Source organism: Somniosus microcephalus, chromosome 11 (genome assembly GCF_052327205.1).
Source record: "Somniosus microcephalus isolate GS21.2 chromosome 11, FLI_Smic_1.0, whole genome shotgun sequence".
Classification (NCBI taxonomy): domain Eukaryota; kingdom Metazoa; phylum Chordata; class Chondrichthyes; order Squaliformes; family Somniosidae; genus Somniosus; species Somniosus microcephalus.
In genome coordinates this window covers 232335665-232361146 of record NC_140997.1, presented here as the reverse complement: position 1 = coordinate 232361146, position 25482 = coordinate 232335665, and the positions used below count along the sequence as shown (strand labels likewise).

The following is a 25482-nucleotide window of genomic DNA, read 5'->3' as shown; positions in this document are numbered from 1 at the left end:
ATCTAACTGGGCACCAACACCGCTGAACAACTTACACAGCCCAGCCCAGAGCTCGACAACCTCCCCCTGACGGTTCAGTGCTAGCAACTCCCCGGCGTTCTTCCACCTTATTCCCTCCCGTTCCCTGTAACCGGTCTGTGCTTTTGCAAAGAAGACACTGAACGAAAAATAAAGTGAAATCCCACCTGTCCCGTTGTTTGAATTCTCAAAATCGCCTCAGGACAGATTCACTCTGACAACAGAACGAGATGGCGAAGGGGGCAGATCAGCGGGGATGAGTAAGGCGTCTGTTTAATGTATCTGAGAAAAAGGGGGGTGTAAAATATAATATATTACAGCGAAACCTCTGTGAAGGTGAGGACGCTTCAATGCTCAAAGTGCCATCTATTCAGATGATGTGTGTGGGACTGGCCACGCACAGGGGCTGCAGTTTAAAAAAATACATAAATTGCATTTTTATTTACCACAAAATGTCACTGGGGAAAATTATTTTGGTTGGAACTTTTGAATAGATCCATTTTCTCTCAAGTGTTTTCCCGCGACCGATATAAAATGACAGGCAAGAATCAGTCAGTCTGGACCCTGGCAGGACTGAACGTGACTCTCCCCTCCCCTCCATCCAAATGAGCCATTTTGCAGAGGTTTTTATTGAATTAATGGGCATAACAAGGTCATAAAGGACTTATCAGCCGGCACACCGTAACTCCCATTCTAATCTTAGTGAAAGGGCTGGGATAGTGGCTGCACTCTCCTCAAACACTCCTCTACAAAGGGAAGAAAGCGGGAAAGTGAGCTCAGGAGAGCAGATATACTTATCCTGGGGACTCTCTATAACCTCTTAATATATTCATAATAATTAATATTCTTTCATAAAAATAGTTCATGTATGTACGTATCTCGCGTGTCTTTTTATACCTATTTAAAATACGCATACTTGCAGAACTGTAGTTCTCCAAAGTATGATACAGAAATAATATAGAATGTAGTGTGTGTGTAACTATGTGATTGTGTGTGAGACTGTGAGTGTGTGTGAGCTTAAGTGTTTGAGTGTGTGACTGTGTGTGATTGAGGGTGTGTGAGTGTGAGATTGTGTGAGTGTGAGATTGTGTGTTTGTGTGTGTGTGTGAGATTGTGAGTGTGTGTGTGTAACTGTGTATGTGAGCGTGTGTGAGATTGTGTGTGTGAGATTGAGTGTGAGATTGTGTGTGTGTGATTGTGTGTAACTGTATGTGTGAGTGTGTATGAGATTGTGTGTGTGTGTTTGTGTGTGTGAGATTGGTGAGTTTGTGTGATTGTGTGAGTTTGTTTACATTATAGACATACACACACCGAAAACAGTCGGAAAGCTTATACTTGTGGAGTTTCTGAAACGCGTTTAAATGGCCTTCTCGGTAAATGTCTTCCGCGAAGAACTGATGTACCAGTTTAATAACGAGTCCAACACTTTCGTGTATTCTGTTTGAACGAATTCTGTACCGTATGCACCGCATGGCTGCTGTCCTGTGCTGTGTGCATTGCCTGAGTGTTGCACTGTGTACATTACCTGCGCCTTGCACTGTACGTATCGTATGGCGTGTTGCATGTCCGAGATTGGTGTTGTGTTGAACGCATTAAGGGAGCGTTGTGCTGTCAGCTTGACATGAATTGCACTGTGTATTGCGCAGACTTGTACTGTAATGTATGCATTGATGCGTGCTGATCCGCACTGAATGCATTGCAGCTATATTGTACAGTCCACTGCATTGTATGCATACAGGAGCGATGCACTGTATTGCATGCACTGCATGGGTGTTGCGCTTTATTGAATCTGTTGCAGGAGTGATGTACTGCACTCGTTGCCTGCGTGTTTCACCTGAAGGTTGTGTGTGTGTGTGTGTATTTGTGTTTTGGGTTGCAGCCTAACCCGGAAGAGCTGGTTTCTGAGCAGAGTCGTACGTGTCTCAATTTTGGTTACCTGAATCATTCGCTCATTGGTCAGACTGAGCCGGGAGCCGCAGCAAGCGCTGGAGCCGGGACTATTAAACACGCAAGCCCCCCCTCCCGCCCCCCCCTCTCCCCCTTCCCCTCCCCTCCCCGCCCGGGAGCAACACTCTGTACAACAGCTTGGAGCGACACAGCCGCAGTCACCTCGGACAAGCATCGCCTGCATCAGTCCGCCTCTCATCGCTTCCCCGAGAAAGGTCAGTCAGTCCCTTCTTTTTAGAATGTTTTTTTTATATAAACAAGAGTCTTCGCAATTTGAAACGCTTTTGAGCGGAGGGTGAAAGGGTCAGGCGAGATTTTAACTCGATTTTCCCGCTGAGAAACCAGTAGTTTGGGGCCGGGAATAGATGCATTTGTCCAAAGATTGTGATTCCCGGGCTCAGGATTAACGATCGCACACATATTGCATCTTCACTCGTAATGTGAACGCACAATGCTTCACAGCCCAAGTACCTTTCTTCCTAATTAAATAGATTGTTTCTTAAATATTCCCTGTTAAATAACAGTATCTGTACCTCATCGGGCAGTTGGAGTCTGGCCCGAGCTACAAGGTGCGTGTCCTGCGCATAACCAATCTAGAAAAAATATTAATTACAAGGCGATAAAAGGATTACAATAACTGTTGGTCCGTGATGCCCGCTGTCACTGACTTTACCTGATTCAAATGTACAGTCACATTCCACCATCTAAATCACCGGCATCAGTATTCATTAAAAAAAATCGTCCCTTATTAATTAATAAGTTAGTTTTAAGGTGGGTTTAAGGAATGAAAATGGGGATCTGAATCATTAGTACCCAGTTCCTTTACAAGCTTTTTTTTAAAAAAAGTTTAACTTGAAAATATCGCTCGTTCAAAAAGATTAGTCAGCCTATTTATATATAAATAGCCCGCGATTTATCCGACTGTCTCTCCGCCTTGCCACAGGATTTTTTCTGCCTGTATTTCCTTGTAACCCTGCTCGGCAGAAACGAAATAGCGAATCTACTCCGGGTTTACTTGCGATAGCCACCTTCCTCAGTTAAAATTGTGCGTACTTTACCCGCAACATGGTTTATATTCTGACATGAAATTGACCCACAATTGACGGGAATTTGACGGGCGGGGGTTGGGGGGGGGGGGACTGTGGATATTTGAACCCCTGTAAACCATGGAGGAGGGGGGAGGGGGGGGGGTTGGGCTGCGGGTCAAATCCCGTTTTGTGGTAGATTTCTCCCGGAGGGGGAGAGGGGGAGAGGGGGGTGTTGTGGGGTGGAAGGAAAGCCAGTTACGGTTTAACCAGGCGGGAGATTGGTGCTTGTCAATGGGAATCAGTTAATCCGAATCCCTAGCGGATCCGGTGCTTTGATCGTGCAGCACCGATTTGGGACTCGTTTAAGAGGAGGGGAGGAGAAGGGAGAAGAAAAAAAAACCAGCTCATGATTTTTCCACAAATCCTGAAGGTCAGAGCGAGGTTATTAGATATAAAATTCTACCATTCACCCCCAAGCCCCAATTTTTGAATCTCTCCTAGTTCTGTAACCGATCATAACTGCTTATTTAAAATATATCCTTCAATTTGCACCATTAGATCTGATTTCCCCCTTTTAAATGCACATTTGCAGTCATAGACACGACTTGAAATTAATTCAGAAATCCACCCTCCTCTGCGCGAGTGGGTCCGGCGATCAGCAGCACAGAACCGGAGCGTTAATAAAAACCAGTTCGACATTAATTTAAGGGCAATTCTCAACATTCGCGACAGGGATGTGCGTTGTCGGGAGAGACGGGGGTAGCGCAAAAATACATCACTAGATATAGTGGCATTTGCGAGATGTTGCTGGGGAATGGCGGTGGATTGAGTTTAGACTTTAGGAGGTTTTTTTTTTGCTGTTTTACTGACTACCTTGAACAGAGTCGTGTCCTGTGAACACATTCAGTATTCTGAGCAGATGTAGAACGAAAGCCAGCCGGCTGTCCGAATGACTTGGTCCGCTGCCCGCTTACAGCAGTCGGGAGATTCGCAAATCTGCACCGACATTAGTAAATAAATATTTGTATTTTTTTTTACACAGATGCATTTAAAATATACTGAACAGGGGAGGCGATGCTCTGTGTGGGCAGTCAGCTGAATTGGTTCAATGGTCAGTTTAATTGCAATGAGTTCCGCCCCTCTCTCTTACCCCGTGTTACCTGCACACATGCAGGGCAGAATTATATTATCGAGCGGAGAAGGAATATATCCAACATTTGGAAAGTTGTGTCCCCCGTTTAAGGTTTAAAACTGCCGGTCTGGATTATAAGAGTTTCGATGTTGCTTCGCGCGAACACTTCTAATTAATGGATAGGGAGATGGAGGTAGAATCATAGAATCACACTGCACAGAGAGGCCATTCGGCCCATCGAGCCTGTGCCGGCTCTTGGGTCGAGCGATCCAATTAATCCCAATCCCCCCCCCCCGCTCTCTCCCCACAGCCCTGCAAATTCTCCCCGTTAAATATTTATCCAATTCGCTTTTGAAAGTTCCTATTGAATCTGTTTCCACCGCCCTTCCAGGCAGCGCGTTCCAGATCACAACAACTCCTTACCTTTAAAACAAAAATTTTCCTAATTTGTCAATTACCTTCACTCTGTGTCCTCTGGTTACCGACCCTCCTGCCACTGGAAACAGTTTCTCCTTATTTACTCCCATCAAAACCCTTCATGATTTTTAAAACGCTTCTTTTATCCCACCTAGATGGGGGGGGGGGGGGGGCGGTGAACCCCGGGGTGGGATATCATGGTACAGATTTGTGGGCAAACTAACTCCCTTCTCTTACCCTTAATTGTAAGTCATGGTGAAGTCACCTGACGAAGGAGCAGCGCTCCGAAAGCTTGTGATTTCAAATAAAGCTGTTGGACTATAACCTGGTGTTGTGTGATTTCTTACATTAATTGTAAGTGTTACGGAAACATGGTTAGAAAATAAGTTCAAAGTCACAATGTGACTTGTGGGTTTAAGTCCATTTATTTTCATGTTAGATATTCAAATACTGCAGGGACAGTTGGGCTGCTACTAATTATTTTAAATTCTAATTTTCCTTTTTTTAAAAATGATCCTGTATCTGATCAGATGCTGAGGTGGTTTGGGAATCGAAAGGGGATGTTTGATATATATATATATTAATTAAAGTTTGATGTTTCTCACCATTAACAGAAAGCAAACTGCCTCCGATCGCCCACACCTTCAAACAAGATTGGGACATTATTTAGAAATGTTTGGGATTCACGGTTCTAACAAGGTGGAACAGAACCAGATGTGAGGGGAAGATTTAACTTGCAGCTAAGGGCAGCCGCGCTCTCTATCTCCCCGAACACTCCTGTCAGCCTGACCCGTCCCCCAGTGAACAATCTATACCCTCTATAGAAATTAACTCGTGGCCAATTCGCCAGTTTACATTGAGACGGTGGAACTGAAAGTTGCGGCAATAACAAAAACATTAAATGATCCACTTTCACCCTTCCTTTCCGGATCGATTGAGATCTCAGCCCTTCGAACCGGGTATTGGAAACACCCGCTCGCTCCCCTCTCCACTCCCTTCCCTATTTTATATCTATATATTTTTTAAAAGTATTTAGCAATAGAGTTGGAATAATTCAAGTAGGGAGTTTTTTATTTTCGGGAGGAGAGGGGGAGCGTTTTCACTGTGTCCTTTCTGAGCCTCCAGGATGTGCTCACCACACCATTTGTAGAACGGCCCTGACCTACAGTTCCAGAGAATCCCGTGCCTGCAAAAAAACACACCCACAGCTAGGTTTGAGACCTGTGTGATGGCTCTCTGCTCAACTCCCTCACTTAGTAAACCTTGACTCCCGTTGCAGATTTGGTATTAAAACCAAAAGGGATTATAATGCTCGCAATCCCTGCCGTCTCATTTTATGAGTCTCTCTCTCTGAGTCTAACTTCAAAATACTTGTTTTGAAGGGGGGGGGGGTGGGGGGAGAACCTCATTTCCTGGTTAAATGTTTGCAAGATAGGTGACGTCAGACCCTCGGCGTCAGAATGGCTGAGTATGTGACTGAGTCGGACTGGTATCAAACGCCCGTCCTCCCATTACCCAATTACATACCGCCTTATCCCCCCAGTCCCATCCAAACTTCATACAAAGCTTCCAAAACTAACAGGGCGAGAGAGAGAGAGGCACCAAGCCCCGGGGCATTCGGTGGTCCGGGGACCAGCTCCGTATCTCAAAGTTTGCTCTTTATGTGACTCGTTGACAAGTCAACTCAATCCAAACTGTAAAACACAATTAGAATTAAAATTGCGGGTGGAAAAACCCCATCAGATACGAATCATTAAAATTCACATTTACAATACTAGCTCTGTTTAGGAATAAGGACATCTCATTTACAAACAAACCCTATTGTCCCTGGCGTCTAGCTTCTTGTAGTAAGATAACTTTGAATTTAAATTCTATTTAAAAACTTTAAAAAAAGAATGATTGTATTACCTGCTTGTCAAACTATGCAGTTGAGTTTGGTATTTTTTTTCACGACTTGGAAGGTTTGGTAAATTAAGGAGTTGTATATATAAATATATATATATTGTAAATGTGTGTGTCTCTCTTTTGAAAGGAGCCAATCAGGCTCGGAGCTGGCGGTCCGTCAACTCGCCCTCTCTCATTGGCTGGCTTCAGTTATTAGTGAGTGCGTCGCCCTGTTCATGTCTACTGAACAGAGTGGGCTGCCTGGCGCCAGTGTAGACATGGGATGGTTTCGGTCACGCAAAACCCACTGATGCTTTGCATTTTACCAACTCTGGCAGCCACTCCTGAATGCATTTCTCTCTCTCTCTCTCTCCTCTCTCTCTCTCTCTCTCTCGCTTGTGTCGTTCCTGTCCTATACTGGCTGCAGTACAAATGGAAGTTATCTATTTAAAACTAGTCAGAGAATATAATAGATGATGTGTTTTTAATTCTGGTACAACTTGGGAATTGTTTGAGCTGAACTTTTTGTAAAACTTGTGAGTATATTTTCTACATTGATTGTTTATTTAGTACGAATTGGATTCACAGGCTGCTGTTCTAATTTTAGTTTAAAAATATATATATAGATTAATTCCGTTTGTGAATAATAACCTTTGCTGCCGTTGCAGGTGTGAGACGGGCGGTCGGTGTTAACTCGTGGAGCCCCTGAGGTGCGGTCAGCCCACCCGAGCCACTCGCCAAAACAAGCCTTAGGCTTTTCATTTTTTTTTGTGTTGCTTCGCTTTAAATCCGAATAACAACAACCAAAAAAAAAACACACACACGGCAGGAGAGTTTCAATCGGAAAGGATCATGGAAGTGGCCACAGACCAGCCTCGCTGGATGGCTCATCACGCCGTCCTGAACGGCCAACACCCGGAGTCTCATCACCCGAGCCTGGCTCACAACTACATGGAACCCGCTCAGCTCTTGCCTCCCGACGAAGTCGACGTGTTTTTCAATCACCTGGACGGCCAAGGCAACCCGGTGTCCCCTTACTACAGCAACTCTCCGCACGCCCGGGCTACCGTTTCCTACCGCCAAGCTCACGGTGAGTTTCTGCAACTCTTTCCCCCCTCTCCCCTCCCGCGCCTCCTCTCCCCTCCCCAGAATAAAATAAACCATGTGCCATTTATTTAGATACAAAAAAAAGCAACGTTGGTAACTATTTTTTTTAAAAACAAGCCAGGCGCTGCACTTCCTCCTTCAGTTTTACTCTTACACTGAACTCGTCATTGGTTTAAAAAAAAGGGAAGGAGAATGAGACAGACTTTTTAAAAAAAAAACTGCCCAACTTTCGCCAAACTGGTGCATAAGAGAGAGAGAGAGCGAGACAAAAACACCGACTACTTCCCGGATATGAAATCAAAACTTGCAGCAATCGTAGGTTTTTTTGAGTTGCTAATAATTGAGGATATCAGAGTGTGGGTGAGAGTGGGGAGAGGCCCTCTGTCACTCGCTTCCAGGGTTCTCGCGCTCTCTCTCAACTCTTGGCTGTTCTTTTAGAAGTTGGGTAACTTTTTCTTTGGAGTTTCATGTTGTGTTGAAAAGGGAAGGGTCTCTTTTTTTTTTAATCCATTCCCTTTCCTGAGTTGGCTCTCAAGTTACTGACCAAAGATGTCTCACAAATTGTTTGCAGCTCGCCTGACTGGCAGCCAAGTGTGCCGGCCCCATCTCCTCCACAGCCCCACCATCTCCTGGCTGGACAGCGGCAAGGCGCTCTCGGCGGCGGCGGCTCATCACCATCACCACAACGCCACGGCCTGGACCGTCAATCCCTTCACCAGCAAGGGTCCCCTGCACCCGGGCGGGGCAGGCGGGCTCACCGTCTACCCGGGCAGCAGCCCGGCATCGTCCCTGGCGGCGGCGGTTCACTCCAGCCCCCATCACCTCTTCAGCTTCCCACCCACCCCACCCAAGGACGTCTCCCCGGACCTGGGTGCCCAGAGCTCGGTCTCTCCCTCCGGCTCGGCGGCAGCGGCGGCAGCGGCGGCGGCAGCAGCAGGTCGGCAAGATGATAAAGAGTCCATTAAGTATCATGTGTCTTTTGCTGAGGGTTTGAAACTGGATTGTTCTAGGACCACTATGGCATCGATTGGAACAAGTGCAGCATCTTCCACCCACCACCCTATAGCCACCTACCCTTCCTATGTGCACGGTGCCCACGAATACAGCGGCAGTCTCTTCCATCCCAGCGGTCTCCTGGCCGGCGCCTCTAATTTCACACCCAAACCCAGGAGCAAAACACGGTCATGTGCCGGTAAGCAACTAAATTTTTAAATTAAAAAAAAAACTTAAAAAAAACTTATATCTTAAAATAAATTTTTCGTTTTAAAATTTTTGACCCACATTCACGGTTTAATTTCCAATGATTTATATATTTTATATATATATATAGATAGATTTACAAAAAAAAATAACCGTTTTTGAACTTCCCTGTCCCAGTATTAATAGATCGTTTTATCTTTTATTATTGATTAAAATATTACGCGAGATTAATTTGTTTTCTTAAGATCGACTTATTTAGAAAAGTACTTTTATAAGCTTGTTACCGTGAGAAAATCAAAACCATAACAGTTCTACTTAATATAGCAAACATCTAGAGACACATTTTAAATAAAAAATGTATCTGATTTAAAAAAAAGATGTATATATTTATATAAAGCAGTTCTATAGAAGGGAACCTACAAAGAAAAAAGGTGAAACTGAACATAACATTATTAGATAAATGTAACTTGTGCGCCGTGTCTTAAATATTGGGACAGTTTAACTGTTATTAGTTAATAACCCTCAAAAATTAATCGAAGCATTAATTAATGGTAACAAATGCTGGTCGTGTTTGTCCTGTTATGACAGGACTCAACCGTTAAAATGTTCGCCTGCGAGTCAGACAACACACACATTCGATCAAAATGTTTAAACGGGGGAAATCAGGAACAGCGCTGGAATTCGGAAACGCCCATTCCAAACCCCCTCGTCATTCGAGCAGACCCTGTTCCTGTTCGGTGCACCCCTCCCTCACCCCCCTCCCAATATCACCATCCCACCGACCCGGCTATACTGAACGTGTTGGCCCAGCCAATATGTCTGCCTCTCTCTCTCTCTCTCACTCACTCCGTTCAACGTGAATGCTCATGACTAAACCACATTATTCGGGCGGATGGACAGAGCCGATTCTTACTGCACCCCATACACCCTGCACAGCACCCCCTCCTAAAGCACACCATCAACCCCACACACAGGCCCACTCATCGATCTATTCTCTATTCTGATCGAGAATGTGCACGCGAGCCATCACATTCCCAACTCGTCTATTTAAAAAAAAACATTCACTGATATTTGTTAGCTATCTGTGTGAAGTGATTATATAAATACCTGGAAATACAGAACTGTGATGGGTGGGAGATGGGGGGGTGGGTGCGGAGGGTAGCGGAATCGTTACTTGTTTAATGTATTTGGCATGACCGCATGTAACATTAATCATAGAGTTGTCCAATAATTAAAAACACTTTTTTGATGACTTAATTCACCAACTTAAAAAAAAAAGTTGGCCAAGTTTACCTTTGTTGCAGTCACTCTTTTGTCAGGACTGGTTTGTGCTGTGTGGAGATTGTAATTTATGGAGTAAAATTGTCTTCTATTATCAATAAGCACAGATCAGACTTTTAATGACCCGCAGAACAAATTTACTGTTGACAGGAACTGATGTGCTTTCTTTCATAGTCTTTCTGGATTATACAAAATGTATAATTTGGCTTTTTTTTCCAATACACGAATTAGTCTCATTATTCCAAGTCAAGATTTAGTTAAAAACCAAATTATGAAAGGTAACAGCATCAGCAGGACATGTCTGACTGCGTAAAGCATCGGCGAAGTGTCCCATTCCTCGCATCATGAGCTCAAAAAATACTTTTTATTTTTGTTTTAATTTGTGAGGCCGGGAGTTGCTTTCAATTTCGGTGGAGGGGCGGGAGTTAATTTATTTCGAAATGTAAATAATTTAAAATTTGGGGGACTGTGATTTGGGGGGGGGGGGTGTCGTTAAAGCTGAAGGATCAGTTCTCTGGTTACAGTTAACATTGAATGTTGACTGACGCTTGTTTAGGAGGGGTTTTATGGGGTGGCCGGGACTGTTAAACGCTGATTATCCCACGTGTTGTGGAAATATTATTCATATATTTTTATGCACAGGCTCAATACTTAAGCAATAGTTTAGTTCCCAGACCCCTTCTCGGCTGTCGCGATTATTGTCATCACTTCCTTATGTAAATAACGCTTAATATTCCTGTGAACAACTCCCGGCGTCCTGTGTCTTAAATACTGTATCAGGTTCCCTTTGGGTAAAGAGATCTTGCGAAATGTTTGTGCTGTTTCCCCTGAAGTTCACAGAATTTTGTTTTGTCTAGAATTAACAATAGAGAGGGTACACCGCATGTTTTAGAAAGTTGTTTTGGGAATCAAGTCACCAGAAATATCTGGTCATTAAACTGTTGGGAGACGTAAGGGTTCCAGATAGAGACTGGGACGAAAAAAAAAATGAAGGAATTCGATTGCTTATTTGGAGAGTTGACTATTTTTAAATACCTTAGCCATTCGACTTGACAAAATCGATTCACGGTTGGCCTGGTTTTATTCCCGCTCTAGGGACGTGTTATCTCTCTGTAATAAATACATATTTAACAATTGATTCGCATTTTAATAAGCCTGGTATATGGGCCTCTGTTGGAAATCTATTAAATCTGGTTCTCCTTGTTCAACCTGCCTTTTCTTTGAGGAATTCCTGTCTCTTAGGAATCGCTTAGAAATCCGTTTGTTTTCTAAAAATAATATTTTATTGCAGCATTTCAGCTTGTTCCCGGTAGCCCACGCTCCACATCGGACGCTTGGGTTGAAATTTATGAGAAGAAGGGGGGCAAAAAACCCACACAAACAAATCGGGAAATAGATTGGGAAAAGAAACCGGGCGTTTTATCACGGAGGGCGGGTGATTGTCGTCAGAGTCGGGAGCAGCTCAAATATTGGTCCCTTTCTCACTTTATATTATACAGTGTGTAATATCCGCGCCGCGTGTCTCATTGGGCTGGTTACACAGAGACCGGCTTTACTGCTCATTAGCCCTTAGATTGGACAATATAATCGGGAGCAAATCCCGGAATACATGATCAAAATAACCGACACTCGTCAACTCACTGGGTACTATTAGCTGACCGTTTTAGTTGGTCTGATTATTTATATATACACACAGACATATATATATATTATATATATACACACAGACATATATATATTATTTATACACACAGACAGATACATACATACATTTTCCTTGGCCCTTGAATGATTTTACACTCTCATTTCTATCTGATTTCAGAGGGCCGGGAGTGCGTGAATTGTGGAGCGACCTCCACGCCACTGTGGCGGAGAGACGGGACAGGACACTACCTGTGCAATGCCTGCGGCCTGTACCATAAGATGAATGGTCAGAACAGACCCCTCATTAAACCCAAAAGGAGATTGGTAGGTTTCTGCAGTGTGTGGTGTCCCGACGATAATCGTGACCTTAGTTAGCAATTTCAATTGGACCCCGAGACAAGGTGTCTGTGTGTGTGTCTATGTATTTGTATGTATATATATATATGTGTATATATATGCGTGTGTGTATGTGGGCTTGTGCATGTGTGTGTGTGTGTGTGTGTATGGATGTGTATATGTGTGTGTGTGTATATATATGTGTGGGTGGGTGTGAGTGTGTGTGGGTGGCTGTATATATGTATGTGTGTGTGTGTGTATATATGTGTGGGTGGGTGTGGGTGGGTGTGAGTGTGTGTGGGTGTGTATATGTGTATATGTGTGAGTGTGTGTGGGTGTAACTATAATTGGAAATCTGCATCAGAGCCCATGGCAATTACCAAAGCAGATTGCTAATGATTTTAACAGATTTCAGCAGGCAGATTTCCCACAGTGAATACAATGCTGCAAGCAACGCAACATAAAACAATATGTGTAAAATATAGACGATAATATATTGTAAATACCATTAATATCGAGGAATATAAGAAAATCCTTCAAAAAGGACACCTGTCAGCGCCCTATTCAACGTGCACACCTCAACCAATCCACTGTTGAACAAAAATATTTAGAAGATAATTCGCCCTCTGTCCATGAGGCTGGTGCAGTTTGTGAAACCGGGTTTTGAAAGCATTTGGCGCTAATTCATTTTAACATTGAAAGTAGGGGGGTAAATGTTAGGTCCCAGAGGAATAATAGAAAAGTGGGTTGGAGGAATCTCTAGTATTTTTTGTTTGGTCGGGGCTCCGAAGGGACTGTTAATGAACAGCGAACATTAAGCCCGGGAGGGTGAAAAAAATACTCTTTTCAATTAATAATATTTTTGTTACGTATTTATTTTCTTTCTAAGGCCAGACCCATAACGAGACAGTGTCTGGATTTATCCTATGGTGTTCCCAATGTGTGTGTATATATATTTATTTTTAAGAAAACAGTTTTCTTTGTGGTAGTCGCTAATATTTTGCACTTTCGTTAGGGTGGTTTTAAATAGCCTTTATAAACACTGACAGCAGGTTCCGAGCCGGATGTCTGTTTGCTAAAGATAAGGAGAACTAGGCTGTTGTGTTCCGTGACCAGTGAGAGAGAGAGAGAGAGAGAGAGATCTTCAAGTTTATATCGAGCAGGCGTGTTGAAAATCCTGCCACAATGATCATCAGTAAGCGGGGGGAAAGGAAGAAAAATTAATGCAACTCTTAAAAAGCATTTTATTTACACAGCGAGGGTAGATTGCGCGCAGGCGTCAATCGGGTTCACGATTTAAAAAACAAACTTTTCCCTGGAGGTGGAGGGAGTTGAAATAAAAGAAAAGGATTGAAACAACCTTGCATTTCTTTATAAACAGTTGTTTGAATTGTTACCACTCAAAACCTCCGCGGGGTTTTCGCTGGTTTATTTAGAACAGCAAAGGGAATTCAGCTAAAAATATAAAGTTATTGCCCCCCTCATGCAAGGCCCGATTCTATTCTACACGGATGTGTATTTTTTTTATTTATTTATAATATATTTCGATGGGAATTTGTAACGGCGAGGGTTGCGAGAGGGGATGGAATTCTGTGTGAATGTAGAATCATTCTTGGCGGAATTTTAATTGCAGTATACCTGCGGTCCACGCCGGGAAATTTTGAATAAACAAAATCAGGATTTTTGGGTCGCAAGTTTCTCACAAACACCTTCTGAATATTTTTTCACCATTGTTTAAAAAAAACTGATTTCAGGGCCCCAACGGAACAGCAAGAGAAAACAATACCGGGCTAATTTTATGAGTGAGACTTATTAAAATCCGCAGAGGGGTTTTATTCTGTCGCGAAATCGCGCCTCCTTTTTAGGAATTGTCCCCCCCCCCCCCCCTCCCTCCCATTTAAGGAAAATCGGCAAAATTAAAGGGGATCTTGGCAGCATCAGTGCTCCAGTGGGCAGCCTGAACTCACTCACTCACACAAGGTGCTCTGTTCACAGTGACGGTACTGACTAAGTACAACGCATTGTGAGCCAAGCGCCTTGAGACTCATCGAATAGTGCAGCACAGACGGAGGCCATTCAGCCCATCGAGTCTGTGCCAGCCCTTTCCAAGAGAAGTCCAAGTCAGTCCCGCTTCTACCCCCCCCCCCCCTCCACCCACTGCTCTTTCCCCATAGCTCTGCCATTTTTATCTGGAGTAAAGCTTTGTGTGTGTATTAAACGCCAGGTCCCTTTATAAAAAAAAATACTTACGTCCTATTGTATAACCCCAAGGCCAAGTTCCAATGAAATAACCACATTTTTGTTTCTATCCAGTCGGCAGCCAGGAGAGCAGGGACATCTTGTGCGAACTGTCAGACCACAACCACTACCTTATGGCGAAGGAATGCCAATGGTGACCCGGTCTGTAATGCCTGTGGCCTGTACTTTAAACTGCACAATGTAAGTAACCATTCCCTGTTGATTAAAAGGACCGGTGTTTCCTTTTTACTCGGGTAGTGCCAAAAATAGTCCGACGCTGAGAGGTCCGAATGCCCTTATTCTTCCTTCAGCAAAGCAAGCAATTTACAAGCGGAGTAGATTTGCAGATATAGAGTCCAATAAACGTCAGCCCAGCTCACACAAGCTTACGGTATGATTTCTATTTTGTATGCTAAGCTAATTTTTTAATTTCCCATCAACATCTCTGCCTCTTCTTTACCCCAAGTCCCAACATTCCCTTCAGCTTATTGCAAAATAAAAAGCACCGACAAATTCTTAACGGATTGTGGGGGGAAATAGAGGAATAATCTGCACCGAAAGGCGAATTCTAGGGTCGTGGCTCTTTGAAATTGTTTTTTTTTGATGGGGAGAGGGCAGTTTAACCTCGCTAAATATTGTATAATTTCTTGGATTTTATTTCTGCTCACTCTGGTTGTAATTGTCTTGACCTTTCTTCTACATTTTCAAAATGCATCTTAAATTAAAAAGGAGACTTTTTTTTAAGAGCGTTGATTAACAATGGAGGACCTCCAATAAATCATGTGTTTATAAAGTTAAGCAAATTCCAGCCTTCTATGCCCCCCAACCCCCACCCACCTTATATTTTTTTCTTAACCCAATGGCAGTTGTGCTTTTAATTGAAGTCTGAACACAGACCACCCTTCTCCCGATAGGCGGATAACTGGGGTGGGTGGGGGGGGCACCCTTACTATTAAACTCATCCTATCACATCGATGGACCTGACCCAAAATTAACAAACTGACCTGGAATTGACCGGCAGGAGACAAGAGTCAAAAAAGACAATTAAATGAATAAAATATAATAAATTATATAAATAAGAGATGACATTTCCCACCTTCTTTTCCTCCTATTCTCGCTAGAACTATCAACTTTTTGGTTAAACTGAACAAGGGTTTGGATATCACAGTCTGGAGGCCAAGTCAATTATCAACTTCCAGGAGATTTAGAGGCTGATTTTTCTCTCCCGCAACCCCCCCATCCTTCCCCATTACAAATGTCAAGTTGAAATTTTTTGGTTGTTGATTGCTCTCTCAGTATTTAAGATAACCCTGTTATAGATGAAAGAAACTGGGCTGGTTATCTGACAGCTGGGACAGGATAAGCATGCAAATAGTTTTAAGTGTTCCATGTTTAAGACAGTCTGCCAAAACAGTTACTTTTCCCAATTTGTAAACTTGGGTGATCAGACAATTTTGTCTCTGCTCCGCCCCACCCTCGTGTTCTTTTTCCACTTGTCCAAAGTAATTTATTCTTCTTCAACTTTTAAGCGGGAAAAGATATAAACCCTCCCGCTCGTCCTCATTTAAAATTCATGGTCGCCCTATTTGTTTGTTTGTTTATTTTCTGTGCCCTCCTGTCTCCCCATGTGCTATGCATCATTTCTCAGGCAACCTGCTCCCCAGTCAGCCCTTGTACTGATGGCGTTGTTGAGGCAATGCTCAGAGCTGTTTGGTGCCTGCCTCTGTTAATGTTCTAAGGAAGGGAGAAGGCCTCCCAGCCCATGAAAGTGACGTTAAACCTGCTGCTGCTTTTCACTTCAGGCTGTCCTGCCTTCCATGCATTTCAGATGTGACCCTGGAGAGCCCGGTGTACAAGGCTGGCTTCCTGGTAGTCACACACTACAGGTGCCCATCGACTAACTCTAAGGGGCAGCTGGACATCTTTGGGGTTAACACTCTGACTGAGTTAAATCTAGCTGTTAACATTGCAGCTGCCACGATATGCTCTGACCCCTAGCGAGGGTTTGGTTGGGGGAGAGTGGAGGGGGTGGGAGGGGTGCAACAGATTATTATCTGGGAATTGACACACCCTGGTAAGAAAGAAAAGACTTGCATTTATATAGCACCTTTCATGACTATTGGACGTCCCAAAGTGCTTTACAGCCAATGAAGTACTATTTGAAGTGTAGTCACTGTTGTAATGTAGGAAACGCGGCAGCCAATTTGGGCACAGAAAGATCCCACAAACAGCAATGTGATAAATGACCAGATAATCTGTTTTTAGCGATTGTTGATTGAGGAATAAATATTGGCCTCAGGACACTGGGGAGAACTCCCCTACTCTTCTTCAAAATAGCGCCATGGGATCTTTTACATCCACCTGAGAGCACTTGGCTCAAAGCAGTGAATCCATCAGTACTGCACTGGGAGTGTTAGCCGAGATTTTTTGTGCTCCAGTCTCCAGAGTGGGACCATGCATCCACAACCTTCTGCCTTGGAGGCGAGAGTGCCGGCTTGGTGCCAGACTTACACCAGAACTGATGGTGAATTTAGGCCTGAGCAGCTGGTATAACAGCGACAGAAGTCGAGTTTGTACACTGTTCACGCTCTCTTTCCGTGGGACAGTGCCATTGTGTTTCCCCTCTGCCTCCCTCTATAATATGACAGAGAACAACATAGAGGGTAAAATCGTAGGCACCAACCTGCAACCTCCCAACACTGCGTGTACTGTATATACAGTTCACCGTATCCCAATGTAAATAGGAGTCATTTTCAGGCATTCTGTGCTTCGAACCTTAAAACCTACCTCTGACCAGGCGTTTGCTCACCTGTCCTAATGTCTCCTTCTTTGGCTCCGTGTCAATTTTTATCTGGTTATGTTCCTGTGAAGCGCCTTGGGATGTTTTACTATTTTAAAGGCGCACATTGTTGTTGTTAACATACAGTAATCCCTCCCCAACCGCCGGGGATACGTCCCTGAAAACCCCCGTGGTTAGTAAAACCGCGGTTGGCAAATACAGTATAAATGTTCAAATAACACAATAATAAAAAAGAATATAAAAGCAATAAAATCATGTTATTTACCCTCATCCTAAATTAAAAACCGCGTGTACGCAAAATTCACTGCCGCGGTTAGCAAAAGTTGTCGCAGAGAGGAAACCGTGTATACTTGAAATCCGCGTATGGCAAAACCGCGGTTGGGGCGGGATTCCTGCACCGGGTTTTTAGTTTACATTAATGGATGTAGAAATATTGCCTCGTCCTCAATATGAGAACATTGGGCCACCCGTTGCTGACAAGTGTCTGCTGTTAGGGAGCCCTGCGCAGCCACCGTTTAACCCCGATAGTCCCCTGAATGAGCTAATCGCACTGCAGTTTCTGTCCTGATGCAACACGGTTTCCCGTGTGCGCATGCTGCAGTATAGCTGCGCTGCTGATCTGGGCGTCATTCTTATTTCAGAGAGCTTTGCGAGACCGCCTTGGGGAGTTTGTCTCCCACACACTGCAATACAACTGGTGCAGGAACTGTCTTTAGAAACATAGAAACATAGAAGATAGGAGCAGGAGTAGGCCATTCGGCCCCTCGAGCCTGCTCCGCCATTCAATGCGATCATGGCTGATCATCCAAATTCAGTACCCGGTCCCTGCCTTCTCTCCATATCCCTTGATCCCTTTAGCCTTAAGAAATATATCTAACTCCTTCTTGAATATATTTAATGAATTAGCCTCAACTGCCTTCTGTGGTAGAGAATTCCACAGGTTCACCACTCTCTGGGTGAAGAAATTCCTCCTCATCTCAGTCCTAAATGGCTTACCCCTTATCCTTAGACTGTGACCCCTGGTTCTGGACTCCCCCGCCATCGGGAACATCCTTCCTGCAGCTAGTCTGTCTGGTCCTGTTAGAATTTTATAAGTTTCAATGAGATCCCCTCTCATTCTTCTAAACTCCAGCAAGTACAAGCCCAATCGACCCAATCTCTCCTCATACGTCATTCCTGCCATCCCAGGTATCAGCCTTTCCCAAAGCGAAGATTCGCAAGGCTGTGGGGAAAGAGCGGGACTGATTGGAGAGCTCTGTCAAAGAGCCGGCACAGGCGCGATGGGCCGAATGGCCTCCGCCTGTGCTGTGTGATTCTCTGATAAGGATGCAGCGAACTGTCTTAATGTCAACTGAGGGCAGCTGGTGGTTAACTGACATTGAAAATGTCACCAGTGATCCTTTGGAGGGATCTACTGAGCGGTGTCCCCATCTGCCTCTATGTAGGAATAGGACACAATAGGGCACCTTCTTGTCTGATATCACGGTAATGATGTTTTGACCTTTGGGGAATGAACAGACCAAGGGGTGGGGGTGGGGGTAGGGGGCCGCGATCGATATCAGAGTCACTGCTTTGAGCCAAGTGCTAAAGAGAGATGTTTGTGAGGCAGATTGCAAATCCATTCGGAAGTTAGGAGCCAGTCCAAAACAAGGGGGCATAACCTTAAAATGGAGCAAGGATGTCTTACTACAGTTGTACAGGGCCTTGGTGAGACCACACCTGGAGTACTGTGTGCAGTTTTGGTCTCCTTACCTAAGAAAGGATATACTTGCCATAGAGGGAGTGCAGCGAAGGTTCACCAGACTGATTCCTGGGATGGCAGGACTGTCGTATGAGGAGAGATTGGGTCGACTAGGCCTGTATTCACTAGAGTTTAAAAGAATGAGAGGGGATCTCATTGAAACGTATAAAATTCTGACAGGGCTAGACAGACTGGATGCAGGGAGGATGTTTCCCCTGGCTGGGGGGTTCTAGAACGAGGGGTCACAGTCTCAGGATATGGGGTAGGACTGCGATGAGGAGCAATTTCTTCACTCAAGAGGGTGGTGAACCTGTGGAATTCTCTACCACAGAAGGCTGTGGAGGCCAAGTCACTGAATCTATTTAAGAAGGAGATAGATAGATTTCTAGACACAAAAGGCATCAAGGGGTTTGGGGAGAGAGCAGGAATATGGTATTGAGAGAGAGGATCAGCCATGATCATATTGAATGGCGGAGCAGGCTCGAAGGGCCGAATGGCCGACTCCTGCTCCTATTTTTCTATGTTTCTAAAATCTGGAACTCTCGCCCCAAAAAAGCTGCTGAGGCTGGGGGTCAATTGAAAATTTCAAGACTGAGATTGATAGAGTTTTGTTGGGTAAGGGTATTAAGGGATACGGAACCAAGGCGGGTAGATGGAGTTAAGACACAGATCAGCCGTGATCTAATTGAATGGCGGAACAGGCTCGAGGGGCTGAATGGCCTTCTCCTGTTCCTATATGCAGTGACAGTGTGGCCGATATACTCACCTCTCCCAACTAGTGGGAGATCATCCTCATCATAATCCATGTTTCTAGCCCTTGGTGCCTGTAGTTTGCCTTTGTTTGTTGTAATCAGAGTGCCAGTGCTTAGCACTATGAGCGGCGCTCATCCAAGTAGGCTGTAGTTTTAAGCCGGACTGAGTGGTTAGTCTAGAAGTGACCAGAGTGGACACCTAGCGCATCCGCCAGTCCAGCGTCTTGCCGCAGGTGTCCCCGCTTTACTTTCAATGGGTTACCACTTCCATTAAAATAACAATTTGCATTTATATAGCGCCTTTAATTTAGGTGCTTCACTGGAGCATTAATAAGGGACAGAGGGACGTGCTATCAATGCATTTGGAGTCTGTCCACTGTCATATCCTTGCCTGTTGGCACAGTGACCTTCAGGGGCAGTGTTCAGGGTCAGGGCAGCTCGATTGGCATCTGTGTTCCTATGCAAAGAAGGTGAAAGTAATCAGCCAGGGTTCCCGCTGTTGATTGATGTCCAGTCATCATTTGGACACAGGGTGGGCACAGGGTCAGATTCTGTAAAGGGGAACCTAGGTACATACACGAGGGAGAAAGGAATAGAATAACACGCTGATAGGGCGAGATGAAGGTTGATCCCTGGGATGAGGGGGCTGTCCTATGAGGAGAGATTGTGTAGAATGGGCCGATACTCTCTGGAGTTTAGAAGAATGAGAGGTGATCTCATTGAAACATACAAGATTCTGAGGGGGATTGACAGGGTAGATGCTGAGAGGTGGTTTCCCCCTGGCTGGAGAGTCTAGAACTAGGGGTCATAGTCTCTGGATAAGGGGTCGGCCATTTAAGACTGAGATGAGGAGGAATTTCTTCACTCAGAGGGAGGTGAATCTTTGGGATTCTCTACCCCAGATGGCTGTGGATGATCAGTCGTTGAGTATATTCAAGGCTGAGATCAATATATTTTTGGACTCGTTAAGGGAATCAAGGGATATGGAGATCGGGCGGGAAAGTGGAGTTGAGGTCGATGATCAGCCGTGATCTTATTGAATGGCGGAGCAGGCTCGAGGGGCCGAATGGCCGACTCCTGCTCCTAATCTTCTTATCTTAAGGTGGGAGGAAGCTCGTGTGGCGCATAAGCACTGGCTTTGGGCCGAATGGCTTGTTTGTGTGCTGTCAATTTGATGTAATTCTGTGTCATTCCTTTCGATGGCAGCGTAACTTGTTGACACTCATTGTCCAGATGCCTAGTTGAAGAATAGCCTTTGGGTCCCAGTACCAGAGGGCAGCTGGTGCCAGTGTAACCGTGTCCCAGTGTGGGTCAGTGCTTTGGGGAGAGACTCGGAGGGGTGGGAGAAAAAAAGTAAGAGGGAGTCTGGGCCACTTCGACAGCCCTGCTCAGAAAATCCGGTTGCGGTTCACAGGAACATAGAAACAGGGGGAAGCCATTCAGCCCCTCGAGCCTGTTCCGCCATTCAGTGAGATCACGGCTGATCTGGAGCTTAGCTCCATCTACCCTCCTTGGGTCCGTAACCCTTAATACCCATACCCAACAAAAATCTATCAATCTCAGTTTTGAAATTTTCAATTGACCCCCCCGACCCCAACAGCTTTTTGGGGGAGCGAGTTCCAGATTTCCACCACCCTTTGTGTGAAGAAGTGTTTCCTGACATCACCCCTGAACGGCCTGGCTCTAATTTTAAGGTTCTGCCCCCTTGTTCTGGACTCCCCACCCCCCCCCCCCCCCCCGACCAGAGGAAATAGTTTCTCTCTATCGCCCCTATGGAATCCTTTAATCATCTTAAACACCTCGATTAGATCACCCCTTAATCTTCTATACTCGAGGGAATACAAGCCCAGTCTGTGCAACCTGTGTTCATAATTTAACCCCTTTAGTCCCGGTATCATTTGATTCCAGCAATTGGTGAGATTCAATGGTGTGAGGTTGGTTTTTTCTGTATTTCGTCCCATTCAGGTCAACAGGCCCCTGACCATGAAGAAAGAAGGGATACAGACCCGGAACAGGAAGATGTCCAGCAAATCGAAGAAAAGCAAGAGGATGTCAGACGGTTTTGAGGAGCTGTCCAAGTGCATGCAAGACAAGGCGTCGTCCTTCAGCTTGGCGGGCCACATGCAGCACATGGGGCACCTGCCCCCGTTCAGCCACGCGGGTCACATGCTGCCCACGCCCACCCCCATCCACCCATCGTCCAGCCTCTCGTTCGGGCACCCCCACCCCTCCAGCATGGTGACTGCCATGGGCTAGAAGGAACGGGAGACTCCCTCGGAGGAAGAAGAGATAGTGATCGGAGAGCAGAGAGGAAAAAACAGTACATAAGGTTTTTTGGCCTTTATCTTTTTTTAAGGAAAAGAAAAAAATCACGGACGATGTGTTGTTTGGGAACATTGCGGGGCGTGTGGGGGGCGGGGATACGAGTTGCCCCGATGATTGCCCTGTTGGCGTTTGCAAGACTTTGGGTGGGAGGGATTCAGTCGGATTAAAAAAGCAATTTACCCCCCCATCACGGACACATCGGAGGAGACTGTACGGGATTGGCATCGCCTTGTTCGGACTGATTGGAAAGACACAGAGGGAGGATTGCGTCAGAAACATACAGAGGACTGTCGTCCTTGCTATCAATGTGAATATTGTAAATCAGAGAATTGGGGATAAATTGATTGCTAAAACTCAATAGCTTATGCTGGATTCCTTTCTTTTATTTCATTTTAAAAACAAAAAAAACACTCTCAAAAAATTAAGCAAAGCCACTTAACTCTGAAGTATATTTCTTTCCGTTTGTATTGTTTTAACTATTTCATATTGTGCAGACATTTTATTTTATTTTATTTTTTGAGAAGGTTTTGAGCTGATTCTGTGTTAGTGGCGAGGGGAGGGCAGGGGCGAGAGTCAGTGTTCCCTCATTTTTTGGGGGCGCACGGTGCTTTTAAGGGGCTGCGCGGCCCATTCAAGTTCCCGCGCCGGTGCGGTTTTCCATTGTAAAGCCGGCAAGCGGCCAGCGCGGGACCTTTGGACCGCTGCGCAGCTGCAATGGGAACATTGGTGAGAGGTTGTCGGTTCTTAGGTGTGGGCTTCCTTGTACCGCCTGGCTGGCGGGGGGCGGGGGGGGGGCCGCGACGATCCCTGGGTTCAGTCACTGGTTTGTGTCGTGCTAACTGGAGTAAGGTGGGTCGTGACGGCGCTAGAGTTGCTAGCATTAGTTCTAGCCCACCCCTCCACCTACCGTGCTAGGGAAGGTTGCGGGGTGGTGGGGGGTGGAGGCAAACTAGCCAGGGTTCTCATTGCTATCTGGGGACTCCGGGTGACGTTAGGGATAGGAGCGGGCCCAATTGTGACGCCTTCCATGGTCGAATAGCCAGCTGCTATTTAGTCGTGGCCTCGGGTGAAGAGGTACTGGGGAGGGCTCCCGGCACCCATTGGGCAACAACCAGCACCTTCAGGAGAGATGGGGAGAAGATTGCAGGGGGTGGTGGGGGCTGGGTGGAGGGAATCAGAGCCTGGCTCCCATTAACGAATCAGTCTCTACCTTCTGACTCAATTCTCAGTATCAGAAACACACCAGCTGTACTAGTGAAAAACAGGTTTCCGTGTAGATAATTGATTGTTGTACATTATTATTGATACTTCACAGGCTAGTAGATAATCACATATCTTGAGTTCTTCAGAACGTTTGCCATCTTCACCTGATTTTAATTTAAATTAATGCTGCTTCCACTTTAGGTTTAAAAGGGACACTGTCTTTAACACGATTCATTCAGTAATAAAAAAATGGTCCAATATCAGAGAACATGTTGGGAGTATGTGACCAGTTACAACACTAGTTATCGTGTTCTGGGACATGGTTATCCTTTTAACCTCAACACCAAACAGGTCATAGATTATGTCTAAGAATGCGTCATCAAATTAACCAACAACTTGCATTTATATAGCGCCTTTAACGTAGTAAAACGTCCCAAGGTGCTTCACAGGAGCGTAAATCAGACAAAATTTGACCCCGAGCCACACGGAGATATTAAGTCAGGTGAGGTCACAGAGGTTGGTTTTTAAGGAGCGTCTTAAAGGAGGAAAGTATTCAAGAAGAAGGTGTTTGGAAATATTACGTGGATTTTACAGTGTGGCCAATGTAAGAGAGTTTTTAAAGGTTGCTTTGAGAGACATCTTTGTTTTGCGATGGTCACATGGGTTTGATTTATGTACCACTGACTTTCAAAATCAACGTGACATTTAAATTAAGCTGGATCCTTGCTACCCTGTAACCTGAGAACTTAAAATAGAAATGATGGCGTCGAAGAGGTCGCATCATGACTGTAAGCGTCAAATTATATCGCACTCAAAATTTCCTTTCCTCCTCCTCCTCCTCCTCCTCCCACTCCAACTCCTCCCCATAGATTATTCTCCAAATGAGAGGGAGGAAATCGTCATTGTACGGTGTTTGGAAACTGGACACAGGAGGAAGGAGAGAGAATACTGTCCCTTTTAGATGTGTTTCCCTCTGCTCCGACCATTGTGCTGTGTGAATTTAGACGTGCTGGGAGGGAAGGCACTGCCTGAAAGGGTGGTGGAGGCAGACTCAATCGTGGCTTTCAAAAAGGGAATTGGATAAGTACCTGAAGGAAAATAATTTGCAGGGCTACGGGGAAAGGGCGGGGGAGTGGGACTAGCTGAAGTGTTCTTGCAGAGAGCCAGCACGGGGTTCGATGGGCCGAATGGCCTCCTTCTGTGCTGTAACCATTCTATGAATATTGGCCTCTGTGCTGTTAAGATCTGTCTGATTGTGGTGTGTGTTTTGGGGTGGGATGGGGTGGGCGCTAGAAGGACAAGATGTGAACTACTAGACAGGGGAAGGAAGGACAATCAGGCCAGCTCACACAGTAAAAGCTCACAGGAGCTGCGACCGAGGAGCATCTTTCTCCTCCTGAGCCCGGAAATATTTTCTGCCCTGGCGATCCCATCAAAATAGCAATTGGAAATAAAAACGCATGAACAAGATTACAGTGCTTTCCTACGTAACAACAGTGACTGCACTTAAACAGCAGCTCACCGGGTGGGGGGTGTTGCCTTGAGAATGTGAAAAGGTGCAACATAAATGCAAGTTTGCTCTGTAATGCCACTCCACTCCTGAACATGTGTTGGAATATAACGTACGTGAGCGGCATTTACAAAAACCAAATAAATAAATCCTTTTAGCAGTCTGGGGTCTTTTGGGGACGGCATTCTTTTAAAGTGGAGCAGAAGCAACTTTGTATCTTCAACTGGTTGTGGGGTCATTTTTCTTTCGTAAATAATAAATCCGGTTGATAAAAAATATTTCACGAATGTTTCTCAAGGACCGAACAGCCATATTAAAAATCCGCTTTAAACGTTTATAAGATGGTCCGCTAGTGGCGCTCGGCATATATAGCTGCACTTTGTATAGGTTATATATAATGGAGGGGGCGGGAGAGAAAGGGGGGGGGGGGGAATTAATGTCACGTGTGAGATACAATTTGTTTTTTAAATTTCATTTTTTCCCTTTATCATCGAATGAATTGAAACCCGGTGTGCATTTTTAAAGATATGGTACAGTGAATATTAATTTGAAATGAAGCCTAATTTTCACCTGGGATTGTCGAGGCAGGGGAGAGTTACTGACAACAATATTTTTTAAGAAAAAAAGCAAAAAAAACAGACCAGAATAAGAGGACAAAGTGCAATATATTGTCACTCACTGCAGTGTAGTCTTTTCAGCAGTGAAGATTTTTAAATTATTTTGTATCTATCACCATACAGATTCTGTTTTCTCGCAGTATTTACATTCTTTTCCTTGTTTTATTTTTTTGTTGGTAGATTAAGTTATTGTTTAAATATGTACAACATGTTTATATAATTATCTGTATAAATGTGTATGTTATCATCATTATTCCTCATGAACATTGCTAAAAGTAATAATAAAAAAATGATTAAAAAAA

General features: G+C 44.8%; 1 protein-coding gene across 3 annotated transcripts; it reads left to right on the top strand.

The window, feature by feature from the left end:
* Nucleotides 1–25482, top strand: LOC147111331 (GATA-binding factor 2-like). Of its 3 annotated transcripts, none has more exons than XM_086002120.1 (6): nt 1–2180; nt 7095–7516; nt 8105–8725; nt 11837–11982; nt 14308–14433; nt 21491–25482. In XM_086002120.1, exons 2-6 carry the CDS (start codon nt 7279–7281, stop codon nt 21779–21781), a joined length of 1422 nt encoding a protein of 473 aa, XP_085858246.1. In that variant the 5' UTR covers nt 1–2180; nt 7095–7278; the 3' UTR covers nt 21782–25482. The 3 variants fall into 3 exon arrangements, with proteins under 3 accessions (XP_085858246.1, XP_085858247.1, XP_085858244.1); XM_086002121.1 differs by lacking the exon at nt 1–2180 and adding an exon at nt 6686–6962 and having other exon boundaries at nt 8105–8470; XM_086002118.1 differs by lacking the exon at nt 1–2180 and adding an exon at nt 6686–6962.